Raw genomic sequence first — 22,739 nt, forward strand, 5'->3', positions numbered from 1 at the left:
TACAGCCAGTTAGCATAGCATAACAAAAAGACTGGAAATGAGGAGACAGCCTGCCTGGTTGTCAGAAGGAAACAAAGTTCTGTCTCGTTTATCAGGGTACTACACTACAGGCTAGGTTACATTTCAGTTTTTGTACAGATTCAACAAACAAGATATTTAATTGTCATGCTTTAGACGTTTTGGTTGGTAGAATGTGTTACCATTGAATAAAGCCAGGCTGTTTCTAGTCATTATATTAAGCTAAGCTAATCAGCTGTCGGTGCTACATTTACCGGGCAGACATGATAATGGTATCAGTTTTCCTTTATAAAGTCTGGCAAGGAGGAAAATAATGTACTTGCAATTTGTTTTGAAAGACTTGTGAAGTGTACTTGCCCCAAAAGTGAGTAGTTTCGATCAACAAATACAGTACAGTTTATTTTCAGTTATTTTAGCATTTTCTGTGCTTCTCTTTCATCAGGAAACATGGTACTGGCAAGGAGATTCCTCAGCTGATGCGGTCGTGATGAGTGGTGTGAGATGTTCAGGAACTGAGCTAACTCTGGATCAGTGTCTACATCACGGGAAACACACTGACTGTCCGAAAGGAGGTGGACGCTTCGCTGCCGGGGTCTCTTGTACTCAGAGTAAGAAACTGTAGAATACAAATTATATATACATTCAGAGTGATGTGTAAATGATAAAATGAATGATGATGCTTTAATTCCATTAGCTGCTTCAATTTTGGGGTCCTGGTGTTATTTGTGTTGGTCATGCTGTCATGGCTTACTGGGACACTTGAGTTGTTAATGTTATTAGCAAAATTACTGCTGTGAGGAATGCCTTTGAACTAGAAAAAAAGACTAACTTCATACTATACAGCTTATTTCCTAACTACCAGATCCCTTGTTGTGCTCTCCCTCCCAGCGGCCCCAGACCTGGTTCTTAATGCCCAGGTTGTGGAGCAGACCACCTACCTGGAGGACAGACCCATGTACGCGCTGCAGTGTGCCCACGAGGAGCACTGTCTGTCCAGTACTGCTGAAAAAGCCGACTCCAGCTCTTACCGCCGCCTTCTCCGCTTCTCCTCCCAGATACACAACAATGGCCAGGGAGACTTCAGGCCGCGGGCGGCACATCACTCCTGGATTTGGCATGAGTGTCACAGGTGAGACCGTAACAAGACCTCCAGTGTGTACTTTGCTGCTGCTTTTACAGTAATGACCGTATGAAACCTCTCAAATGATTACACAGGGGTAACTGTTGTTAATTCTCATGCTAAATGTCAAAGTTTAATTAATCATTTGGAAAAAATAAGAGGAAATTACAATGGATTGTATAATGTCTTTGTGAAAGTGAATACAGTCATATGGGATTAAAACTTTTTATTTTTTATATAACATTTAAACACAGCAAATAATTAGTTTCTAACTGTCCTGAAAATCCCTAAATCCCACTAATGCCACTGAGGTCATTTCCCTTTATTCTTGCTTGGCCAAAGGGCCCCGAGTGACATGCAAGAACTGAATAATTAACCACTTTTAAAATTAAGTTATTTCACAATGTGCATAGGCATGGACACAAGTAGGGGTGCTAACGGGGTTGCAGCACCCCCTTAAACTAGGCATTATAAAACCATCAATTGATAAAAAAGTAAAATAAAAAAGTGTGATGCGGACTGGCAGGTGAAAGAGAGAAAGATATATACACTCACCCAAAGGATTATTAGGAACACCTGTTCAATTTCTCATTAATGCAATTATCTAATCAACCAATCACATGGCAGTTGCTTCAATGCATTTAGGGGTGTGGTCCTGGTCAAGACAATCTCCTGAACTCCAAACTGAATGTCAGAATGGGAAAGAAAGGTGATTTAAGCAATTTTGAGCGTGGCATGGTTGTTGGTGCCAGACGGGCCGGTCTGAGTATTTCACAATCTGCTCAGTTACTGGGATTTTCACGTACAACCATTTCTAGGGTTTACAAAGAATGGTGTGAAAAGGGAAAAACATCCAGTATGCGGCAGTCCTGTGGGTGAAAATGCCTTGTTGATGCTAGAGGTCAGAGGAGAATGGGCCGACTGATTCAAGCTGATAGAAGAGCAACTTTGACTGAAATAACCACTCGTTACAACCGAGGTATGCAGCAAAGCATTTGTGAAGCCACAACACGCACAACCTTGAGGCGGATGGGCTACAACAGCAGAAGACCCCACCGGGTACCACTCATCTCCACTACAAATAGGAAAAAGAGGATACAATTTGCAAGAGCGCACCAAAATTGGACAGTAGAAGACTGGAAAAATGTTGCCTGGTCTGATGAGTCTCGATTTCTGTTGAGACATTCAGATGGTAGAGTCAGAATTTGGCTTAAACAGAATGAGAACATGGATCCATCATGCCTTGTTACCACTGTGCAGGCCGGTGGTGGTGGTGTAATGGTGTGGGGGATGTTTTCTTGGCACACTTTAGGCCCCTTAGTGCCAATTGGGCATCGTTTAAATGCCACGGCCTACCTGAGCACTGTTTCTGACCATGTCCATCCCTTTATGGCCACCATGTACCCATCCTCTGATGGCTACTTCCAGCAGGATAATGCACCATGTCACAAAGCTCGAATCATTTCAAATTGGTTTCTTGAACATAACACTGAGTTCACTGTACTAAAATGGCCCCCACAGTCACCAGATCTCAACCCAATAGAGCATCTTTGGGATGTGGTGGAACGGGAGCTTCGTGCCCTGGATGTGCATCCCACAGATCTCCACCAACTGCAAGATGCTATTGTATCAATATGGGCCAACATTTCTAAAGAATGCTTTCAGCACCTTGTTGAATCAATGCCACGTAGAATTAAGGCAGTTCTGAAGGCGAAAGGGGGTCAAACACAGTATTAGTATGGTGTTCCTAATAATCCTTTAGGTGAGTGTGTAGCCTATATACACTATAAATTGATAGATATACTGTGTATAGAGGATGTTTTAACATTGTGTATTTTCTTGCCCAATCCAGACATTACCACAGTATGGAGGTTTTTACACACTATGACTTGATGAGTTTAAACGGCACTAAAGTGGCAGAGGGCCACAAAGCCAGCTTCTGTCTGGAGGACACTCATTGTGACGAGGGTACAGCTTTCTTCCTTCCCTTTTCATTTTTATTGAATACTGTGGCTTTGTGGAGAATTATGCTACTGAGTTCTGGTTTAATGTCATTTCCTCTATTAAGATTTTTTAAACAATACAGTAAAAACATGAAAAACTGACATGTGACATGAAGAAACTATGTTTGATGAAAATATATTAATAAAGCCAGGTCTGAATGGCATAATACCAAAACTTACACTGCTCTGAATGCTGACAGGTATTCAGAAGAGGTATGAATGTGCAAACTTCGGCGCACAGGGCATCACAGTTGGCTGCTGGGACACCTACAGGCATGACATTGACTGTCAGTGGATTGACATCACAGACGTGAAGCCTGGTGACTACATCCTTCAGGTAAACATTTGGCCTGCCAGTCTAGCCATAGTAGATACAGCACATCTGCTGCTGGAAAGATCTCATCTTTCCAGCAGCAGATGTCATCATCAAGACTTTCCTCTGCGTCTGCTTGTGTTTGGCATTCCATCTCTACTGCCAGTAACTAAATCTGAATTAGTTGGTCCATTAGTAGCACTTAAGAAAATGATTTGTATATGTATAAATGGAAGGGAACATTGTTTTCAGACCATTAACAAACACTGTTTTTGCACTCCCAGGTCGTGATAAACCCCAACTATGAGGTTGCAGAATCAGATTACACCAACAACATTATGAAGTGCCGCTCCCGGTATGATGGACATCGGATATGGACATACAGCTGTCATATAGGTGAGACCAAAACCTTAAAAGGATCATAATCTCTTCTGTATTATGGATAAAATAATATTAACAACGTTTATGGCATCAAGTGCAGTGGAGAATGAGGCTGTGTTAAAGCCTATTTGTACTTTTCGTGAAAGGAGAATTCACCTTAAAATGAAATGAAGGCATCTTTCACACTCTAGTCATGGGGGTTTGAACTTATTTGATTCCACAGAATTTGCAATCAAATAATAAATGTGTTTTATACTTTTCACCAGATATTTAAGGTTAGAGTCAGAAATTTAACATGGTTAAGATAATTAACATTTAACACTGTTACTATCTACTGTCCACATCTTGGCAGCACTGTATGTTTATATAACATTTACATAAAACATTGAAACATCTTTAACAAAATGAATCAACTTAATTACCATGTACAGTTTTCATATTTCCATGGGATTGTGCAGCATTTAATGCTACCATCAAGTCTTCTTTTCCCTCAGGCACAAAAGATCATTTCAGGTTAACGTCCCATTTCAATTTGACAATAAAATACTCTCAGCATCTTTTACTGAATACAAAACTCATACACCAGGTAAGATTCATGTTAAATCAATGACAAAATGATACAAAACTGACTTTTCAGTAACAGGTAAAGAGCCCAGCATATAACAAGTCTCTGAAACACAAACTCAGTTTTCTTTCATGTGGAATGAGAAAGAAATTGAACACTGCCTCTGCGTTAACAATCCTAAGGTAGATTTTGTTATCTAGAGGAAACAAATAAATATCAAAAACTGAACATATTATAACTCGCTTATAATACTTTTTAAATGAACTAAAAAATTACAAAATCTTGTCAAGTAAGTTTTTTCCTTTACAACTGTGTCTCTTAACTGGAACGCTGGCACCTGAAAACCATACTTAGTGTTATCATTTTAACAGGTCAGATTCTGTTAATGGATCTACATTATATTTGTCAGCTGGAATTGTGCATTCCATATTATAAATCTACCTGTGACTACAGCGCACAAGGTAATAATTTTGACCAAATCCTGAGAAATAATCTGACGGATTTCAACGTTAAAAAGAATGACTACTTACACAGAGTGATGCAATCAATCCTGCAACACCTGAGCAAGGAGGAAAGAAACGCCTTGCCTGGAATTTTAACACCCTTGAAACGCACTTTCAAGGCAACATGCAATCAAATCAGAACAAGCAAAGAGCTTTTTTCCCCCCAGTGCCTTTTCTATTTTAAATCACCGCTTGCATCGGACTTTCAACAATAATGTCCAACAGGGTGAGGTTCAGCAACAGAACAGACACTTTGAGGCTGGTGGTGATTCACTGTCTTGCTCAAGGACATTTCAGCAGGGGTGGATGTTGCTGATGTGTGGCAGTCAACTCTGAAGAGTCTCCTCCTTCACCATGCAAACCTGCTGCACCAATCAGAGAAGCAGGCAAACTGTCTTGGAAGGTAGTCGTGCTCTTAATAATCAGCTAGCTGTTTGTGGCCACTGTGGAGCTTCTACAGAGGGCCAGTGAACGGAGGCAGAGCTCTGCTGGATCTTTCTGTAGAAAACAGAAAGTTAAGATAATATTTTAAAAACGGTGTCATATCACAACATGGTACAGAATAAAACCTTTGCCAAAAGTTAGTGGACTTTTTTAGACAAACATTTGCTTGATTTTGAGAACAGTCCACTTTACTGTTTCCTAGTTGGGACATCACTGGTCAGCTCATCACGTCGGGGGGGGGGGAGTTATTGTCCAAATGGTGCCATTTTATCAGATCAAAAAGAGTGGCGCCCTCTTAAAGTTAGCAGTGTTTCACCAGGGGCTTCAGAATTTGATTGGTATCATGTTACATAGATTTGCTTTTGTCTTCGTCATCCTTTCCCTGTCTGACTTCACAGGTGGCTCACGGAGTTCAGAAACAGAGGACACGTTCCCAGGATTGCTGACCAACCAGCTTTCACACAGGTAGACCGAAGACGGACAACGCGGACACTCTGACATTAGGGAAGTGTTTATTAATGTTTGACAACCACTAGAGGTGCTGTACTGTTTTGCTTCCTTGGAGCAGTACTGGATTGTTGTTGGGCTCAGGGCTCAACTGGTACAATGGACAATGATTCAATAGGAAAATGCTTGCTTACTTAATCGATTAACCACATTCAGCTATGTGTGGGTTCTTATCGCTTATCGTGTCTTAGTGCCTTTGTTGTCAGTGAAATGAAGGTTTTAACCTGGTGCTTATTGGTAAAGATGTCAGGGAGGGTTGCAGCCAAATAACTTATTCAATCAAATGTGCCAACAGTTGTCTTGTAAGCCAAAGTTTGACCAAAGACTTTGGGAAAAGCCTCATACCAAAAGGCATTAGATGATGTTGGGTTTGCATTGAATGGATGAAAATAGTCGACTGCTAAATGTGGTGCTACAACTGAATCTCGAACTGTATGTTCTTCCCACAAAACAGGTGAATTGAACAGGGGGGTGTTTAAATCACATTTGCTTCCACAGTATTGGATAGTTAAAGGATTTAACTAGTAACGGAAAACAAATGCAGTACATTATTATAATTACTGTAGATAGTGTGTCTTTTTTTCTTTAACTTTCTACAAAGGATTACAACTTGTAACCAAAACTGTAAAATAGGCTACCAAATGTTGGATTTATTTTTAAATCATCTAGGGTGACCAGAGGAGAATGGATGAAATTCGGGACGAGGGACGTGGCTACTGGTACATTCAGTGTCAATGAACATTAACACACGTGAACATCAAAACAACAACGCTAAAATTGCTTATTTTTGTTCATGAAGTCACCTGCCTGTCATTAGGAAAAACACAACTGTGGATATGCAACAGTGGGTAAATCATGATCTTTTACCTGATTTCGATTTTTATTTTATTCATTCATCAGTGCGGTGTCTGTCACATCTGTCTGCGCAACGTGCATGTTGTGTTTCTATAAATAATATCACAGAGTACTGTCTAGACCGGCTCTTTTATGAGCGCCATGAGATAACTGTTGTTGTGATTTGCGCTATATAAATAAAATTGAATTGAAGATCTCTCCGCCGTGGTTGCCTGAAGCTACACTTTCCCAGTCCTCGCAACTGTAACTTCCACTAACCACAAGAAAACAAAAAGAGCAAAAGAGCATGAGTGTTACTTTGTGGCTAGAACATAATAACGCTGTTGACACAATGTACAGATAATCTGTAACTCCAGCTGGAGCAAGAGAACAACACAACGATCAGTATTTAATGATTAATTAGGCTAGAATCAGTCTAATTTTCGTGACAAACCGGACAGGAGTCGGGACAACTTCTCGTAATTCGGGACGGTCCTGAATTTTTCGGGACGTCTGGTCACCCTAACATCATCTGCCACGACCCCTCCAGTGCCGAATACAGAAGATTCATCTATGACAACAGTTGCTTGGATTAGTTTCTTAGAAAAGCTGTTAAGAACATAAATTGTCAGAATTAAACTGACAGGAAATTTGCTTTCTTTTTTTCCCTTCCGGGATTTCATGTTCCATATACTTGAGCTCACTTTAAGAAAAATGTTTTATTTATTGATTTGTTTTCTTGGTTGCTACAGTAGACACATTTTCATCTTCATGATCCATGCATGCCCTCAAGCTTCTTTCTCCGTGAGTTTGGTGATTTTTGTTACATTATTGCTGTCAGGGACTATGATATGATATGGATGTACTGTAAAAGCCACAAATATGTAAGTAAGTAGTATATGTATATGAAAATTCAAGGGTTATGCAAAGGGGTATTTGCTTGCTTGCTACTTGACTGTTTTGTATGCATGGATGAATGTGGAAGAGCATTACATTTTTTAAATAAAAATGGTCAAAGCACATCCCAATTTATATAATGTTTCAGTGTATGGAAATGTTGGTATGAAAGGAACCCAGGATGAAAGAGAGACACAAAGCTGTAACATGACAAAAGTACTGTATATTCTACAGTTAAATATTTTACATGTGCTATCCCAGGTTTGGTGTTCTGATCTCTAGCAATCAAATCACAAGGGCAGTTATAGTTGGACTCAAAGACATAACCACAGTGTTACTAAATGTGACAAGAATCCTTGCATGTGATTAGATAAAAGGCAGCTCCCCCAAAAACTAAAAGCAACAAGAAAGTCATAGTCACAAAGGAACAACGGCCAACCTTCAGGTCACAAATAAAGGTTACTTTGTGGACTTCAAATGCCAAAAACACATCACCTGCATTAGCCAACAGAGTTAGCAATTCCCTTCAAAATCGCTGCACTCTCCCTCGTCCCTGCAGCCCCAAGGCTCTGGTCACCATCCGCTGGGCTACAGCACAGTCTGTCCTGGGACGCTCCTTCACTGGCTGGAGGAACTCTGGAACACAGCACAAACAACCATCTGATCCACATCATCCAGTGTTAAATCAAATTCCCTTTCTGAATACAAAGTGTTACAGCTGTATGCGTTTCCCTGTGCTGTGTCCATGTTTTCTGTCCTTCAGTTCTGCTCTGGGAGTGCTCCAGCTAATTACCAAATAAGGTCCACCTGGCCTTGGAAGGCGGGCTTTAAAAGTTGCTGTGCAAGTGTCAGGAGGGGCCCTTCTTGATATGGGACTGCTGGCCTTGCTGCCGCTCAGCTGGGGCATTTTTGTGTTATGTTCTTGTGTTTTTGGTGTTCTTAATTTATCGTCTAGTTATGTTAATAAATTCCCTTGATTTGGTTGTTTTAAAAGGTGTTTATTTGTGTTGAGTTTGGGTCAGTGTTAGGGTGTTGTTCGCCCCATGTTGCCACCAAAGGGTGGGGCGTAACAAAAGTACCACAGAAGTTGTCAACTAAATTATGGTATGATCTCCCGAACCACAATAGGCAAATTTATTTCAAGTAGCTACAGGGTTCAAATGAAAGTTATCTTACCTGCCCATCTCATGGCTTTGGCTTTGGCCTTTTTACTCCCTTCAGCTAGGGATCTTGTCTTCAGCATCGGATGGCAGATGGAGAGGGCATGGAGTGCTGCATATGACACAATGTATATACACACATTTTTAGTCATTTTCATTCACCTTTTAACCTCAATCCACTACATTCATTGTACAGCGAGGACTCCCACCTGCCGGCTCACTGGAGAAAACCCCCAGGGCATGTGTGTTGTCTATCCACTTGATTTTCATTCCGCCATCACTGAAGCAGACAGGAAAGCACTTAATGAATTTGGTAGCTAGATTAATTGTTTGAGATCTTCTCAATTTACGAGATGGGACATACAGGACGATTTCTCAAATATAAAGTTTTTGGTGTAGAGTAAATACAGAAAAACTTTAAATCTAAAAAATGAATAAACTTAAAGCCATGCAGACAAACTGACAGATGTGTAGAGAAGTTTAGGATCTAAGCCCCCTGCTTGCACCTGTACTCTGTGAAAGCATCCAGGAGGTCCTCTGTTCTGAATATAGCTGGGAAGTCATAGATCTCGATCACGTGGCGAAAGTCATCCGGGTCGATAGTGATACACATGTTCATATATATGGAGTAGTCATTGTGAACATGCTCAATAGAAACAGCCATTGTCTCTTTCAGATGTGCCTTGATCTGATGAGACAAACACAAAATAACTGGTTATATTTTATGGTGCTAATGTGGCCTCAACATGAAAGAGGTTAATGTAATATGAATGTTAATCCAAAATACTTATGTTCAATACATAAGTAATGAACAATGGAAAATATATATTATAATAACTATAGTAATTATATTGACTAAAAAATACATAAAAATAAGTGTGTAGGCTTACCTCTTCAGTTACATCACTGCATGGCACACTAGCAAGGTCTTCCTTGTCCTTCTCCTCATCCTCCAGAGTTATGTTAGCAAAGCAGGACACAGTCTCGTCCCAGACTACAGGCTCAGCTTCCTGAAGCATCAGCACCTGAGGACAAAGTGCTGAACTGTCAGCAACATGGCTGAGGATACCGTCCGCTACACTGGGGAGAGTTTCCTGTCTGGATGTGGATAAGGACTTAGAGTTCTCCGTAGTTTCAGGACAGGAACACGAGTCAGATGAACTGCTGATGCAGCTACAGTTACTTGAGGCTGGACCGGATGACACTTGGTCTGCCGAGGGTCCTTTTGAGTTTTGTAAGGACAGTCTCTCCCGGGCAGCTCGTGGCAGGTAAAGGGGTTTGTCAGGCCTCTTGGGTCCTCGGTTTCGCGATGGGATCAAAGATTTAGGCTTGGCATTGCCCTCCACCTCTTCCCTACTTCTACTTCTTAGGAGCTCTTCACACAAGCTGTTGTTGCTCTCCAATTCACCGTCTTCCTCTACGTCACCCCTACAGAAAAATACAGATGTCTTTACATAGGAACACCCATTTAATATGTTCAACATTATTTAAAAGAATCAGGGATTTAGGAAAACAAACAGCAGCAATGTGGGGGGAAAGTATTATTATTAGATCACTGGAAAAGATCACATACTGAGTAATATGGCAGTATGCGCGCACTACCGAGGTGCCATTGAGCAAGGCACATAACTCCTAACCGTGGCGCTGTGGCTACCAATCAGTCTTCTGACATCTTTACACATCAACTGCATGTATAGGTTTCTCTTGTGCGTGTGTTATAAAGAGTGTAAAGATGATAATAAAGTAATTCTTATTCACAGCCATGAATGTTGACTGTTGGAGCCAAGATTGTTATTGCACATCAAATCTGTCGATAGTTTAGTTACCCATCGTCTATCGTCTGATGATGATTTGAATGCAGATAAGTTTTTTTAAAGCTAATCTGTAGGGTTCTGAGAGTGATAAAAAATGTTTTGCTCTCCACATGGACTGTTTACCTACATGCAACCAACGCCCGCTCAAACATGATTAGTCAATACTACTCTGACTACAAACGGAGAGCAGAATTCTTCTAATACTAAAATCTTGTAAAAGATACGTTATAGAGATTATCTAGGTACAAGCTGTAAAGTTGGTATTAAAACCTACCTTGAATGAACACTTTTCCTTCTTTAAATTTAACTTTAACTGTCAGTCTTAGCTGTTAGTCTGCGTTTCAATCGCATCACATACACCTTTTTAAAATACTGCACAAAAGGTGAATATTTAACTCTTAACATGTCACAATTACATGTATGAACTCCCACCTGATCACAACAAGTCAGTGTAATGGGAATTCCAAACATATTGCATGTACCCTGGACTCGGGGAGACTCATGTGTGATGTGATCTGTGTAAGAGTCACAGTCGAAATATCTCTGTTCTCTGTGTTATCCAGACTTCAGGGACAACGCGTCTCTGTGGGACGATATGATTGACCCTAATCCTGGATAAATAACACGCTCACTCAGCTCACCTCACTCATTCGAGCATACATGTATACAGCATATGTGTGTTGCTGTGAATCCTTCTGCAGAGGATTTGAATAAACTTCACAGAAAGACTGTGTTAGTGTTAGCCTGAGCTGTTTATTTGAAAACTCGAATTGCCATCACATCGGTTTCTAGTAGTTTTTTAGATGCATAAGACCAAAAGTTTCAAAGATAGATTTAAGTTTGGCCAACAATGTGCATATGATCTACTTTCAGTATCTACTTCAAGTCTACGTTCAGTACCTGAGCTCAGAATGGCAGACGACCACCCTACGGCACCAGCTCTCCCCGACTGAGAAGGTGGTGAATTCTGGCCAGTCCTCTATGGTCGTGTGGATCAGGTATCGCAGTCTGCTGGGTAGAGGGGGGAACAGCAGCACACTGCACGGGGACACAGAGGACATGACATCAGAGAAAGACATTAACACATTACACTACACATTTTTAATAAACAAACTTGCTGCTGAGGCTTTAATGTCATTGTTGATAACCTTTATTTAAATAGTCTCATTGAAACCAGGAGGTACAACAGCATGAAAAAACACGGCCAGTGGGAAGTTACACCACAAACACAGACAGTCACACACTAGAGCATGTAAACCTCTTCTCTTTAAAAGGCCCTTTATGAACTTTTTAATGTATCCAATAGATGACCTGTTCAGTATTTAAAGCCTTTCACATGCAAAGTACTGGAAGGCAGTTTACCCAGGTTAGCTGGGGCTGCAGGTACCGCCTTGTGCTACCAGATGTTACAAGAACACAAGCAAAATGCATAACTAGAGAACAATCAGCCAGCATGGATAAGGAGAGAGCCATTGTCTGTGGCCACTGCCTGTAAAACCATTTCCTTTTGGAGGTTGTCTTGCTGATGCCTCGGTAGTGCACCTGTTCTTACTTTCATTTGCACCAAAACAGGTGACACTGATCGCTAATGCTTCCTAACATCATATCCCTGAAGTTTAACTGAGTCCATGCTATACTGTGATGAATAAGTGTTAACAGTGTATATCACAGTTATTTATAAGACTGTACGTCTTTGTCAAGATGACAGGAAGATGCATAATGGAATGATGGGTTCTTCACAATAAAACACTTTTTGTCTGACAAGCAAACATCTGTAAAGTTTCATTAACAGAGTTTAAAACAATCACATGATTAAACTGTAGAAACGTTAAGCTGTACACTTATATGGTCCATTTTCATAATGGTCGTTAACTTACCTGTTGCGGCTGCTCTTCTGTTGGTAAGTTTGCAGCTCATCCTTGACCTGATGCACGAACTGACATTCATGCTTTGGTAGATACCGGTTATCGGGAAATGCCATCAAGACGTGAACGCCAGGGTGGACAGAGAAGGACGGGGCCTGTGGACAGAGTGATGAAGTTCACTTATTACCGACCTAATGTCAGCTTAATTAACAAAATGCAGATTGCGTGTGAGCAGTAGCAACCGTGTGATATGTTTTAACTCCCTAAAACTAACGTTACCAAATCAAAACAAAGCTAGCGTTAGCCGACTTTGGTTAACGTTAACGCACGTGAGGTTAATCGCTGGCTCAAGCTTGTAGTAATTCAACTGGGCTTACCGTGTTGGTTCACGTGCACTATTTGGACTTGGGGTTGTTTTACTGAGGTGCTGTTGACATATGAGCGCAAAGGACTACAATTTAAGTCACAGGCAGCGGTGGTTCAGCATCATTGTAGCCATCATTGTTTAGCTTCCGGAGGCAAAAGGAATAACATATCCGGTCTGTTTTTCAGAATAAAAGCGACACTTACTAATCTAGGTAAACCATACTGAAAAAACTGCAGGTGTTGGTAGGTTTATGTGCTAATAATTATTTAAAACAATTAACTTGTTTTGGAATCCATTTCCCACACATAATACTGCAGTCAGGTTTCTTCAAAGCTTTATGCACTCCGATATTTGAAATAAGGTCAAACACAAGGAGCTCTGCAGACTTCAGGAAAAGGCTATTTATTTAGAACATTTGGAAGAAAAGTACACCAGTTGTATCGAACACCAACTTTTGCAATTATTTGTGGAATTCAGTGTTTAAAGGTCTCTGTGGTGTTTGGTGATAATGAAAAGGGAGAGGACATTCGCAATATAGATACTGAATCTTATGGGAAACGTGACAGAACCATTGACCATGATTTAGGAAACTGATTGCAGTTGTACTATGACACGGCAGAGACAGACATATCTCAAAATGTACTCAGTGATGTTATTATTTTGTGTTAACAGCAAACATGCTCCACACAAAAAGTCACAAAAACTCCAGTTCAGAACTTCCGATGTGTGTTTCACAAGACATGATCCACCCTCGCCCCAAAAATAATCACACTCACACACAGATGCAAAAAACATCTGCCTCAACAAAAACTACAACCAGCATGTTAATAATGTGGAGCACTGCCCATAAAAGAATTGCTGTTTATGGACTGTGACAACAACTCCGTCCCAACCTATTTCTGAATCAGTTCTTGGCGAATACACATGTTATATTATTTGCACTTGCATTTATTACAGTCACATTGGCACCATTCATAAAGACCGGTCTGGATCACCTAGGGCATGATTTATATCGGCACATGTACAAAAAGACTTGAAAACACATTTACAAAACTTAAAAGGGTAGGCAGACGATAGAGTACTTATAAATAACAGAGAAAAGGATCAGATTAAAATTATATACATCCATTCAGGTGAAGCAGATGTCTGAATGTGTGCTGCCAGACAGATGAGGAGTGTCTGTTTCTTTCCCCTATACAGTGAGGTAGAAAGAAAGAAGAAAATTGTGTTAGCATCAACAATAAGCAACAAGTATTGACAATGGAGATTTCAGTGTTCATTTATGTTTTGACTAGCTGGTAGTAAATGCGCTGCTAAGTGAGCATTATGAAATGAGTGAGCACTATGAAATGATCGAATTAAAAGCATTCAGAGATCCGTTTTGTGAAAATCCCTTCATAAAATTGTAATTTCTAGAGTTAAGGGAAAAAACGTCAAATAAGAGGGCCCAAGACTCTTCCAGTCGACCTGACTCTTGATTAAAAATACATAAGTATTTCCATACCTGAATAATTCTTTATCTTTCAGAACCAATACTTCTGTCTTCAAAGATGGTAATTTCAATCTAGAAGATAGCAAGTTAAAGGAAATGCACAGTACTACATTTTACTTATATAATTATCAACAATTGCCTTTTCTTAGCATGCACAAGGTTGCACCAGTTATGTTTAAATGTACTACTGACATTATGGAGTCAAGTACAGTATTTTCTAAGGTTAAGAAGACATTAGTTAGTTTAGAAGTGGTGTGTAAAATTAGGTGCATGTATAACCTGACCAAGCATGGAGAAGGAAATTATTTATAAATGGGCAAGGCAACATTATCAACACCTACCAGTACTCCTAATTTGACAGTATATCAGTATAACTTTAGTAGTTTTCTACCCCACTGTTTACTGTCATATGTCAACACACTACCTAGGACAGTTATGGCTGATCTGGAGATAAATCATTACGAAGACCACTAAAAAACTGAAAATCAAAAAAGCTGACAGCAGATCAGCCTCTTTGTATCACAATCATCAATTATCACAATGTGGACATAGTAATGTGCTGCTATGTAGAACTAAAAAAAACAAACAATACACAGACATACTCGTAGGACAACATACATAATGCCTCCATTAATTAGCCCTGGTGATGCAATTCATCTGACATTAGCTAGGAGAAGGATACGACTCTGAGGCCTCTCTCTATGGGGTCAGTCAGCAGCAAGCCCCTGGGAGCATATATCTTCTCATTCTGGTCCTTAATGTACCTGGTGATCTTCTTCAACACCTGCATACAGAGCGACAGACAGTAGCATACACAGTTAAGATATAGGCTGAGATGTAGATCTGTCAGACCGGCCAGAGACAAAAGTATAAGCTGATGATATAAACAACGTTGGAGCAGTTTTACCTTTTCATAGTGTGTCTCCATACAGAGGAAGATCGTGTAGGCAGTCAGACAAGCTAGGCAGCCCTCCAAATAAGACTTCCCCCCGAGTTTCTCTGCCTCTGCATACAGGTTGTTTAGGGTGTGGATGGTCTCCTCAAACTGCTGCTTATCAAGCTGTAACCACACAGTTTAGACATTACACACAATAGTTTAACATTCAGTCAACCATCACAACGCCCATGTAAACATTGCACATACCCGTGGCTCAAGTTCAGAGGGGAACTTGGTGTGAAACCTGCAGATGGTTCCTGAGCTGTAGTCCCTCTGAACAAACACCTTGGAGGAGACAGCGGGCTGCTGGAGGTCCTGTAAGCTGTGGGTCTGGAAAAACAAGGCTGACTTTCATGAAGAGTAACCAGGACGCCCATGCTAATGTTACACAGGTTTATAACGTTAGCTAATCAGTGTACACACATGCTAACGTGATTAACAAGCTAACAGCTACCACAACATAAACATTTCTTCTTTCTCACTCAGCTGACAGTTGACACTGTTAATAAAACTGTTGTAAATTATGGTTATATTAGAAAATCGTTCAATAATACGATCCATTAGCTAACAACACGTTAGCTTACGTTAGCTGGTCAATCAACGCCGCTGGAAAATATGACAATGTTAGCCTGTATCATAACCCAAATCAATAAATCACCGTAATATGTTAAATATTCAGCCATATAATCACGCGTCGATCTTTAAAATTAAAATCCCAAACCCCCCTTACCTCAGCCATAGTGGACGATTCCCCTGGTGGTACTGCGGCTGCGCACCAATGCTCCACCAGCTCATCCTTTGTTTTCACAATAAAACTGTCCTTTGCGTAGAGGTATTGGTTGTGATTGTACATATTTATGTTTGTGTGTTTTAGTTATTATTATTATCATTATTATTTTTTGTCTCAAATTCCCGTGAGCTGGAATGAGACAGAAACATGAAACTTGCGGGAATAACTGGAAATGGTGTGCATCAGCTTCCATAGAAATATGAACTCAATCGGCCATATGGTGGCGCTATAATTAAGGCTTAAAAATGCTAACTTTGGAGCTCAATGTGCTCTACAAAAAAGCCTCAAGGACTATTAATGTCTGCCTAGAGTTTCTTTCCGCCATTTTGAACTTTTTGAAAATCACATTTTTGACATCTCCGTAGCTCCGATTGCCACCAAATTTTCAGTGAATCATCATTGGATCAAGCCTATTAAAAGTTGTACAAAGCATGTCGATATCTCAATTACTTTTAAAGATATGGACCAATGAACTTTGAAAGGGGCGTGGTTCTGGACATGACAAATCAGCAACCGTAGGGCCGATCATTACAAAACTCACAGGATATGTCCTCATAAGTAAATGAAACATGCCGTGAAAGTTTCATTCAAAGCGAACACCCTGGGGCGCAATAAATGCAAACAAAGTGCAGGGGATAAAACGCAAAACAGGCAACAAAATGCATATTGTTTGTCCAATCAACACAGAACTTCCAGGATATGTCTACATAAGCACCTCACACATACCCTGAAAGTCTCGTTCAAATCCACCACTAGGAGGCGCTATAAATGCATCGTAACTGGACGTGGAATGATACAAATCAGGCTATACACTCACCTAAAGGATTATTAGGAACACCTGTTCAATTTCTCATTAATGCAATCATCTAATCAACCAATCACATGGCAGTTGCTTCAATGCATTTAGGGGTGTGGTCCTGGTCAAGACAATCTCCTGAACTCCAAACTGAATGTCAGAATGGGAAAGAAAGGTGATTTAAGCAATTTGTGGTTGTTGGTGACAGACGGGCCGGTCTGAGTATTTCACAATCTGCTCAGTTACTGGGATTTTCACGTACAACCATTTCTAGGGTTTACAAAGAATGGTGTGAAAAGGAAAAAACATCCAGTATGCGGCAGTCCTGTGGGTGAAAATGCCTTGTTGATGCTAGAGGTCAGAGGAGAATGGGCCGACTGATTCAAGCTGATAGAAGAGCAACTTTGACTGAAATAACCACTCGTTACAACCGAGGTATGCAGCAAAGCATTTGTGAAGCCACAACACGCACAACCTTGAGGCGGATGGGCTACAACAGCAGAAGACCCCACCGGGTACCACTCATCTCCACTACAAATAGAAAAAAGAGGATACAATTTGCAAGAGCGCACCAAAATTGGACAGTTGAAGACTGGAAAAATGTTGCCTGGTCTGATGAGTCTCGATTTCTGTTGAGACATTCAGATGGTAGAGTCAGAATTTGGCGTAAACAGAATGAGAACATGGATCCATCATGCCTTGTTACCACTGTGCAGGCCGGTGGTGGTGGTGTAATGGTGTGGGGGATGTTTTCTTGGCACACTTTAGGCCCCTTAGTGCCAATTGGGCATCGTTTAAATGCCACGGCCTACCTGAGCATTGTTTCTGACCGTGTCCATCCCTTTATGGCCACCATGTACCCATCCTCTGATGGCTACTTCCAGCAGGATAATGCACCATGTCACAAAGCTCGAATCATTTCAAATTGGTTTCTTGAACACGACAATGAGTTCACTGTACTAAAATGGCCCCCACAGTCACCAGATCTCAACCCAATAGAGCATCTTTGGGATGTGGTGGAACGGGAGCTTCGTGCCCTGGATGTGCATCCCACAAATCTCCATCAACTGCAAGATGCTATCCTATCAATATGGGCCAACATTTCTAAAGAATGCTTTCAGCACCTTGTTGAATCAATGCCACGTAGAATTAAGGCAGTTCTGAAGGCGAAAGGGGGTCAAACACAGTATTAGTATGGTGTTCCTAATAATCCGATTGCGGCTATATTCTTTAATATTTTTTATCTTCTTTGACCTGAAGTATTTGCTTTATCTTGTATTTTCCATCTACTATATTTATTGTTATGCCCCAGAATCAGAAAGCAAGCTACGTACGTGTAAAACTTACTTTGAAATAAAGCTAATTTATCAAATGCAATAAAACATTACTAATGTGTTAGATGGATATCTTTTCTTTGCCAGCTTGGAACTTCATGTGGACATACTTCCACATTAACATTTATCTGCCCACCACCACTTAGATGCTAATAATAATAAACTAAGCTGTTGAATCATTTGGCTACAAAGACATTTTCATATAGAATTTGAAACTGCACAGCTTAGTTTTAATAATGCAGCACAAATCAGCCAAATTTAGTACCCTTACTCAATCTGATCTAAATGTTATCAAAAGCCCCACTGGGATATCAAAGTCAGGCTGGTTTAATCCATGGCCACTCAACGGTTTTTACTTATTTAAATAAATTAAAATGCAATGAAATGTGTAGTGTTTCAGTGCGCAGCTTTGCTAAGTGAATATAAACTTATCTACATTCTCATCCATCACAAAATTGGCAGAATATCTAGTTTTATTTTGAAGGCAGATACACCAAAACAGGAAGTCTTTAGTGGTTCTCGGGAAAAATGAAGTCACCCAGCAAAATGTTCATTTTTCAACAAACTTTGAACCCAGTCAGTGGATTGAGGAAGCTGCTTTGAGCACCTCCTAAGTTCAATACAAGCCAGGTGTTATGCCTACCGAGAATAGCGTGCACCTCCCATTACCGCTTTAGGAGGTTATATCATCCTTTGTGGGGTTCAAAGTATATTTTAACATTTACAGTAGTTAATATATTACAATATGAACTAACATTTGAGATTCAGCAAATATGGTGATTACCACATTTGATCAATGTGCAAAACTAAGGGTCTGAAGTGTATCTTGGTGGATGCGTAGTTCACCAGAAGATTGCCACCTGCCGAGATTTGCATCCCCACTTTCTCAGCATACATGACCGTTAACTGCCCGAGAGGTGCATGCAATCAGAATTCGGCACAAACAAAGTTTACACAACATCTGCAAATCAGTGGGCTTCATTCCTCCTTAGTACCCACACATTCAGTATCACTTATAACACATGCAGCTATACCACTCAAGCCAAGAAAAATCCACACAAGGCACAGAGCTAGAGAGACAATTTTATTGAATCACGGTCTTATTTGATTCTTATCTGGTTCTGTTCAGTATTTGAATTAGTCGAACAGACCAAAGCCCATGTCGTCATCTGATTCCTCAGATTCCTCCTTAACCTCCTCCTTGGCAGCAGCTGCTGGAGCTGCAGCAGTTTCAGCAGCTGCTGCAGGTGCTGCGACAGCAGCAAAAGCAGATGGGTCTGCCAGGAAGGCCTTGACCTTTGGAGGACAAAAAAAGGTATGTTAGTTTTCCATTTATGTGAAGCGGTTTCTTGGTAATGCAAAACGTGTCTCAGATTATAGGCTCTAGGACAATTTTGAATCTAAGGGGCTGTCTGAAAAGAGGCATCCTCACTGACCAGAAACACTGAACACATGTTGCTCTTGGCAGCGTGATTAATTCATCACTATACAGGCTTCAACTAAATACATGTCCTGCAGTTTAACTAATGGGGATCAGTTACTGGTCTGATGTGTATACCTTGTCTGCCAGGGGGAAGGAGTAGTCCGTTTCAACAGCGACAGCCAGGACCCTCTTGTAGCCATTGATGATTGAGTGGGGTACAGAGGCCAAAGTGGGATAGCCAATCTCCAGACACACGCTAGCAATGTTCCTCACACCCTAAAGAATGCACAAATTTTATTTAACGAACCAATTTACAGATTAACAACTGGAAATATGACAAGCGATCTTACTGAATTAGTTTTAGTTGCAAGAACAGTTCTTTATACAAAGACTTAATCTCACCTCCAGGAACCTGGCATGCAGAGAAGCCTCTGTAATGTCGAGCACCTCAGGACTGTAAACACTGCCATTATCATACACCTGCTGGATGATCAGGCCGAAGGAGAAGGGTGAGATGTTCAGCATGTTGAGCAGTGTGGCCTCGCTGGCACCAACCTTGTCGCCCGTCTTGATCAGACCGACGTCACTCTGGGGACAGAAATACTGGTTAGTTACTGATGCAAACATTTTTGCTAGACATTCGGTTAGCATCAACATCTGTGTGTTTCACTGTAGGCTGGAACAGTTGCTTCAACAGGACGTCCTGTGTCAGTGAAATAACGCCGTGTAACACTTCCAACTCACCAGGATTTCAATGGTTCCCCTGGAGATCTTGGTGGTGATACCCAGAGCTTTGGAAGAAAGAGGTCTTCTCGGGACCCAGACCAGTGTTCTGGGCTGGTACAGTCACATCACAAGGAGCTATGGCTCCAGCACGGGCAGCTGCAGGTACCTGGGGTATAACAAGTTTATAACAGTTTAGTGTGCCATTTTGCCTAACTTGCATATTAAGGGCAGGCTTGAACGGGTTTCTGGAGGCTCAGCAAGTTTTAAGTTGGATTCTCCTGTTTTCTGTATAAGTGTCTGAAACCTTACGTCCCTGGCAGTCAAGATAGTGACTGACAGGTATAGCGAGGAAACAGGTTACTATCTGCAGGGGGAACGACAAAGCAGCACCAAACAAGCTGCATTGTAACTTATCCTGCACGTCGACTGTGAGAATACTGTTAGACTGTACTGATCAACTTGGTTCCTAGGGTGTTACTGATTGCAGCTGCACATGACCTTCAGAAGTCATGTGCTAGCACTTACTGCTGAATAATGTTTTTATTCAGTTAGACACTTTTCCAAGTTGTTACCATGTACTTACTAAATGTAAATCTACACAATGATGCAAGTGTATATCTATAGAGATGTCATGCATCATAAAATTTTAGCAGCAATCTAGACTCTGGTTGTACAACTAGAAGCACTAGAAGTGGTTGTTCCGTCAGATTTCTCTTGGGCTTTTACCTTGTTGGCCAGCAGCAGGTCCCTGACCTCAGCCAGATCCTCCTTGGTGAAGACAAAGCCCACATTCCCTTTAATGTGGGGCAGGAGCCTGTGAAACCATGAGATTGACTGTTAAATATGTAAGCAGACTGCCATTTCTAAAATGCTGTTAATGTCTGAAACCTTACGTCCCTGGCAGTCAAGATGGTGACAGACAGGTATAGCGAGGAAACAGGTTATTGTTTGCAGGGGGAACGACAAAGCAGTACCACGCAAGCTGCATTGTAACTTATCCTGCTATATAATAACTGGTGGTTCAGAGTAGCAAAAGTAGAGGAAACCATAAACTTACTTCTCCAGAGCAGGATTGTTCTCCAGGTGGCCACGAATGGCTTTGCGCATCATGGTGTTTTTACCCATCAGCACCACAGCCTTGCCACGCAGAGACAGACGGATGGTCTGCATCTGCTTGGAGCCCACATTGTCTGCACCCACAATGAAGCATTTTGGATAGTCATCCAAAAGTTGCTACAGATAAAGAGCATAGTAACGTTAGTAAGTCACAGATAAACAAGACTGAAAGTAACTTACTATGTGTATATTCAATATACACTAAACAAAGATTAGATTATGTGTGAATATGAACTTACATAAGTCAAGTCCTACTTACGATGATTTTCATAAAATAGTTGGACTTCCACGTGGCCCTGTCTTCCCTGGGCATCTTTGCAGTGCTTCCAAGGATCGCTTAACAGCTGGTTTAAAGACAAGGTAGTACCTACAGCCCAAAAATAAAAATACATGTAGTTTAGATACCCAACAGGCAACGACACAATCCTAGATATCCTGTATATCCTGACATGTGGTCGACGGCTAACGTGGCAGGCTAATCGCAGGCTAGCTAAGAACAGGCCGCGCAAACTTAACGTTAAGTCACAACCGTACCTTGAAAGGGGCATAACACATCTTTAAAAGTGCTATAGACGATTTTTCTCAAATATAATCTTGATCTTTATATTAGTGTCTTCGTTTTCGGAAAGCACAAAAGACGAGCCTTACCTTATTCAAAGGGGTCGCGTGAAAGAAAGAGGAAGATGATGGCCGCGAGGAAAATATATACCAAACTGGTGACCAATCACATTGGAGTTACGGCATCAGCTAAACAACTATTGGATGGTTGGTGTGTCAATCACCTCTGTTGCCACACTAGCCAATAAGAAGAATCCATCTCACTACAGCCTACGAGTCACTCAAAGTAGATCACGTGCCAACTAAAAGCAGTAAGCATGGAGTAAAGAAAGGTGTTTCTTTCTTTCAGCCAAGGTTTAAGGTTATGGTAACTCGCAAAGTGAATACCGGTGTTATATCCATATATATGTAGTTAGCTAACATATCTAGAGCAAAGCAATGTTACCGTCGGCTCTACTGCTTCCGTCAGAGGTCTGGAACCACGTTTTTGGCTACCTGTCAGCGGCAGACAAGTTTAGCGTCCGGGCGTCCTGCAAGTATTTCAAAAAACTTGTTGACCACGGATCTCTTTGGAAAGACTGGTCAGTAGTTCTGAGTTTTCAGTATGGCTCTTACAACAGTCAGTTCTGGGCCAGTCTCCGCCGCAGAAGAGTCACAAGTGTGGTGGTGAGGAGCAGCAAAGCTAAGGACTGGAAACAGCTTGCCCTGTCCCTTCCTTCCCTCACCACAGTGGTAATGGACAAAAGCTCTCAAGCGAGCCTCGACTGCTTAAAGGA

General features: G+C 41.1%; 4 protein-coding genes and 1 non-coding gene across 5 annotated transcripts in view; 1 reads left to right on the plus strand and 4 right to left on the minus strand.

Annotated features, from left to right (window-relative positions):
• loxl2a (lysyl oxidase-like 2a) overlaps window positions 1–7,710 on the plus strand; it is a 32,721-nt gene extending 25,011 nt beyond the window's left edge. The window contains exons 9-14 of the mRNA XM_038697450.1: window positions 461–626; window positions 907–1,147; window positions 2,991–3,106; window positions 3,342–3,478; window positions 3,739–3,850; window positions 5,746–7,710. Of these exons, the coding sequence (XP_038553378.1) occupies window positions 461–626; window positions 907–1,147; window positions 2,991–3,106; window positions 3,342–3,478; window positions 3,739–3,850; window positions 5,746–5,816 (843 nt within the window). The 3' untranslated portion in view covers window positions 5,817–7,710. The remainder of the gene's footprint in view (window positions 1–460; window positions 627–906; window positions 1,148–2,990; window positions 3,107–3,341; window positions 3,479–3,738; window positions 3,851–5,745) is intronic.
• On the minus strand, window positions 4,027–12,961 carry r3hcc1 (R3H domain and coiled-coil containing 1). The gene is made up of 9 exons (XM_038697451.1): window positions 12,802–12,961; window positions 12,437–12,579; window positions 11,460–11,597; window positions 9,636–10,173; window positions 9,252–9,433; window positions 8,955–9,025; window positions 8,762–8,857; window positions 8,081–8,221; window positions 4,027–5,401 (listed from the first exon to the last, which is right to left on the minus strand). Exons 2-8 carry the CDS (start codon window positions 12,538–12,540, stop codon window positions 8,112–8,114), a joined length of 1,239 nt encoding a protein of 412 aa, XP_038553379.1. The 5' UTR covers window positions 12,541–12,579; window positions 12,802–12,961; the 3' UTR covers window positions 4,027–5,401; window positions 8,081–8,111.
• A 216-nt stretch (window positions 12,962–13,177) lies between these two features.
• LOC119886605 (golgin subfamily A member 7-like) lies at window positions 13,178–16,082 on the minus strand. Its single transcript, XM_038697452.1, has 6 exons — window positions 15,951–16,082; window positions 15,428–15,550; window positions 15,191–15,343; window positions 14,966–15,067; window positions 14,296–14,355; window positions 13,178–13,983 (listed from the first exon to the last, which is right to left on the minus strand). Exons 1-5 carry the CDS (start codon window positions 16,071–16,073, stop codon window positions 14,308–14,310), a joined length of 549 nt encoding a protein of 182 aa, XP_038553380.1. The 5' UTR covers window positions 16,074–16,082; the 3' UTR covers window positions 13,178–13,983; window positions 14,296–14,307.
• Window positions 16,083–19,211: 3,129 nt separating this feature from the next.
• On the minus strand, window positions 19,212–22,190 carry rplp0 (ribosomal protein, large, P0). Its single transcript, XM_038695703.1, is given in 9 exon segments — window positions 19,212–19,436; window positions 19,699–19,839; window positions 19,966–20,151; window positions 20,308–20,355; window positions 20,357–20,455; window positions 21,016–21,103; window positions 21,347–21,522; window positions 21,665–21,772; window positions 22,054–22,190. Coding segments are annotated over 8 exon segments (951 nt in total). The 5' UTR covers window positions 21,719–21,772; window positions 22,054–22,190; the 3' UTR covers window positions 19,212–19,277.
• LOC119887015 lies at window positions 20,583–20,710 on the minus strand. The gene has a single exon (XR_005441596.1). It is a non-coding gene; the product is annotated as a small nucleolar RNA SNORA63 (small nucleolar RNA).
• Window positions 22,191–22,739: the final 549 nt, after the last annotated feature.

The sequence above is a fragment of the Micropterus salmoides genome, unplaced genomic scaffold (genome assembly GCF_014851395.1).
Source record: "Micropterus salmoides isolate LMB-PRFRI ecotype aquatic unplaced genomic scaffold, ASM1485139v1 Ms_hic_scaffold_4, whole genome shotgun sequence".
Taxonomy (NCBI): Eukaryota; Metazoa; Chordata; class Actinopteri; order Centrarchiformes; family Centrarchidae; genus Micropterus; species Micropterus salmoides.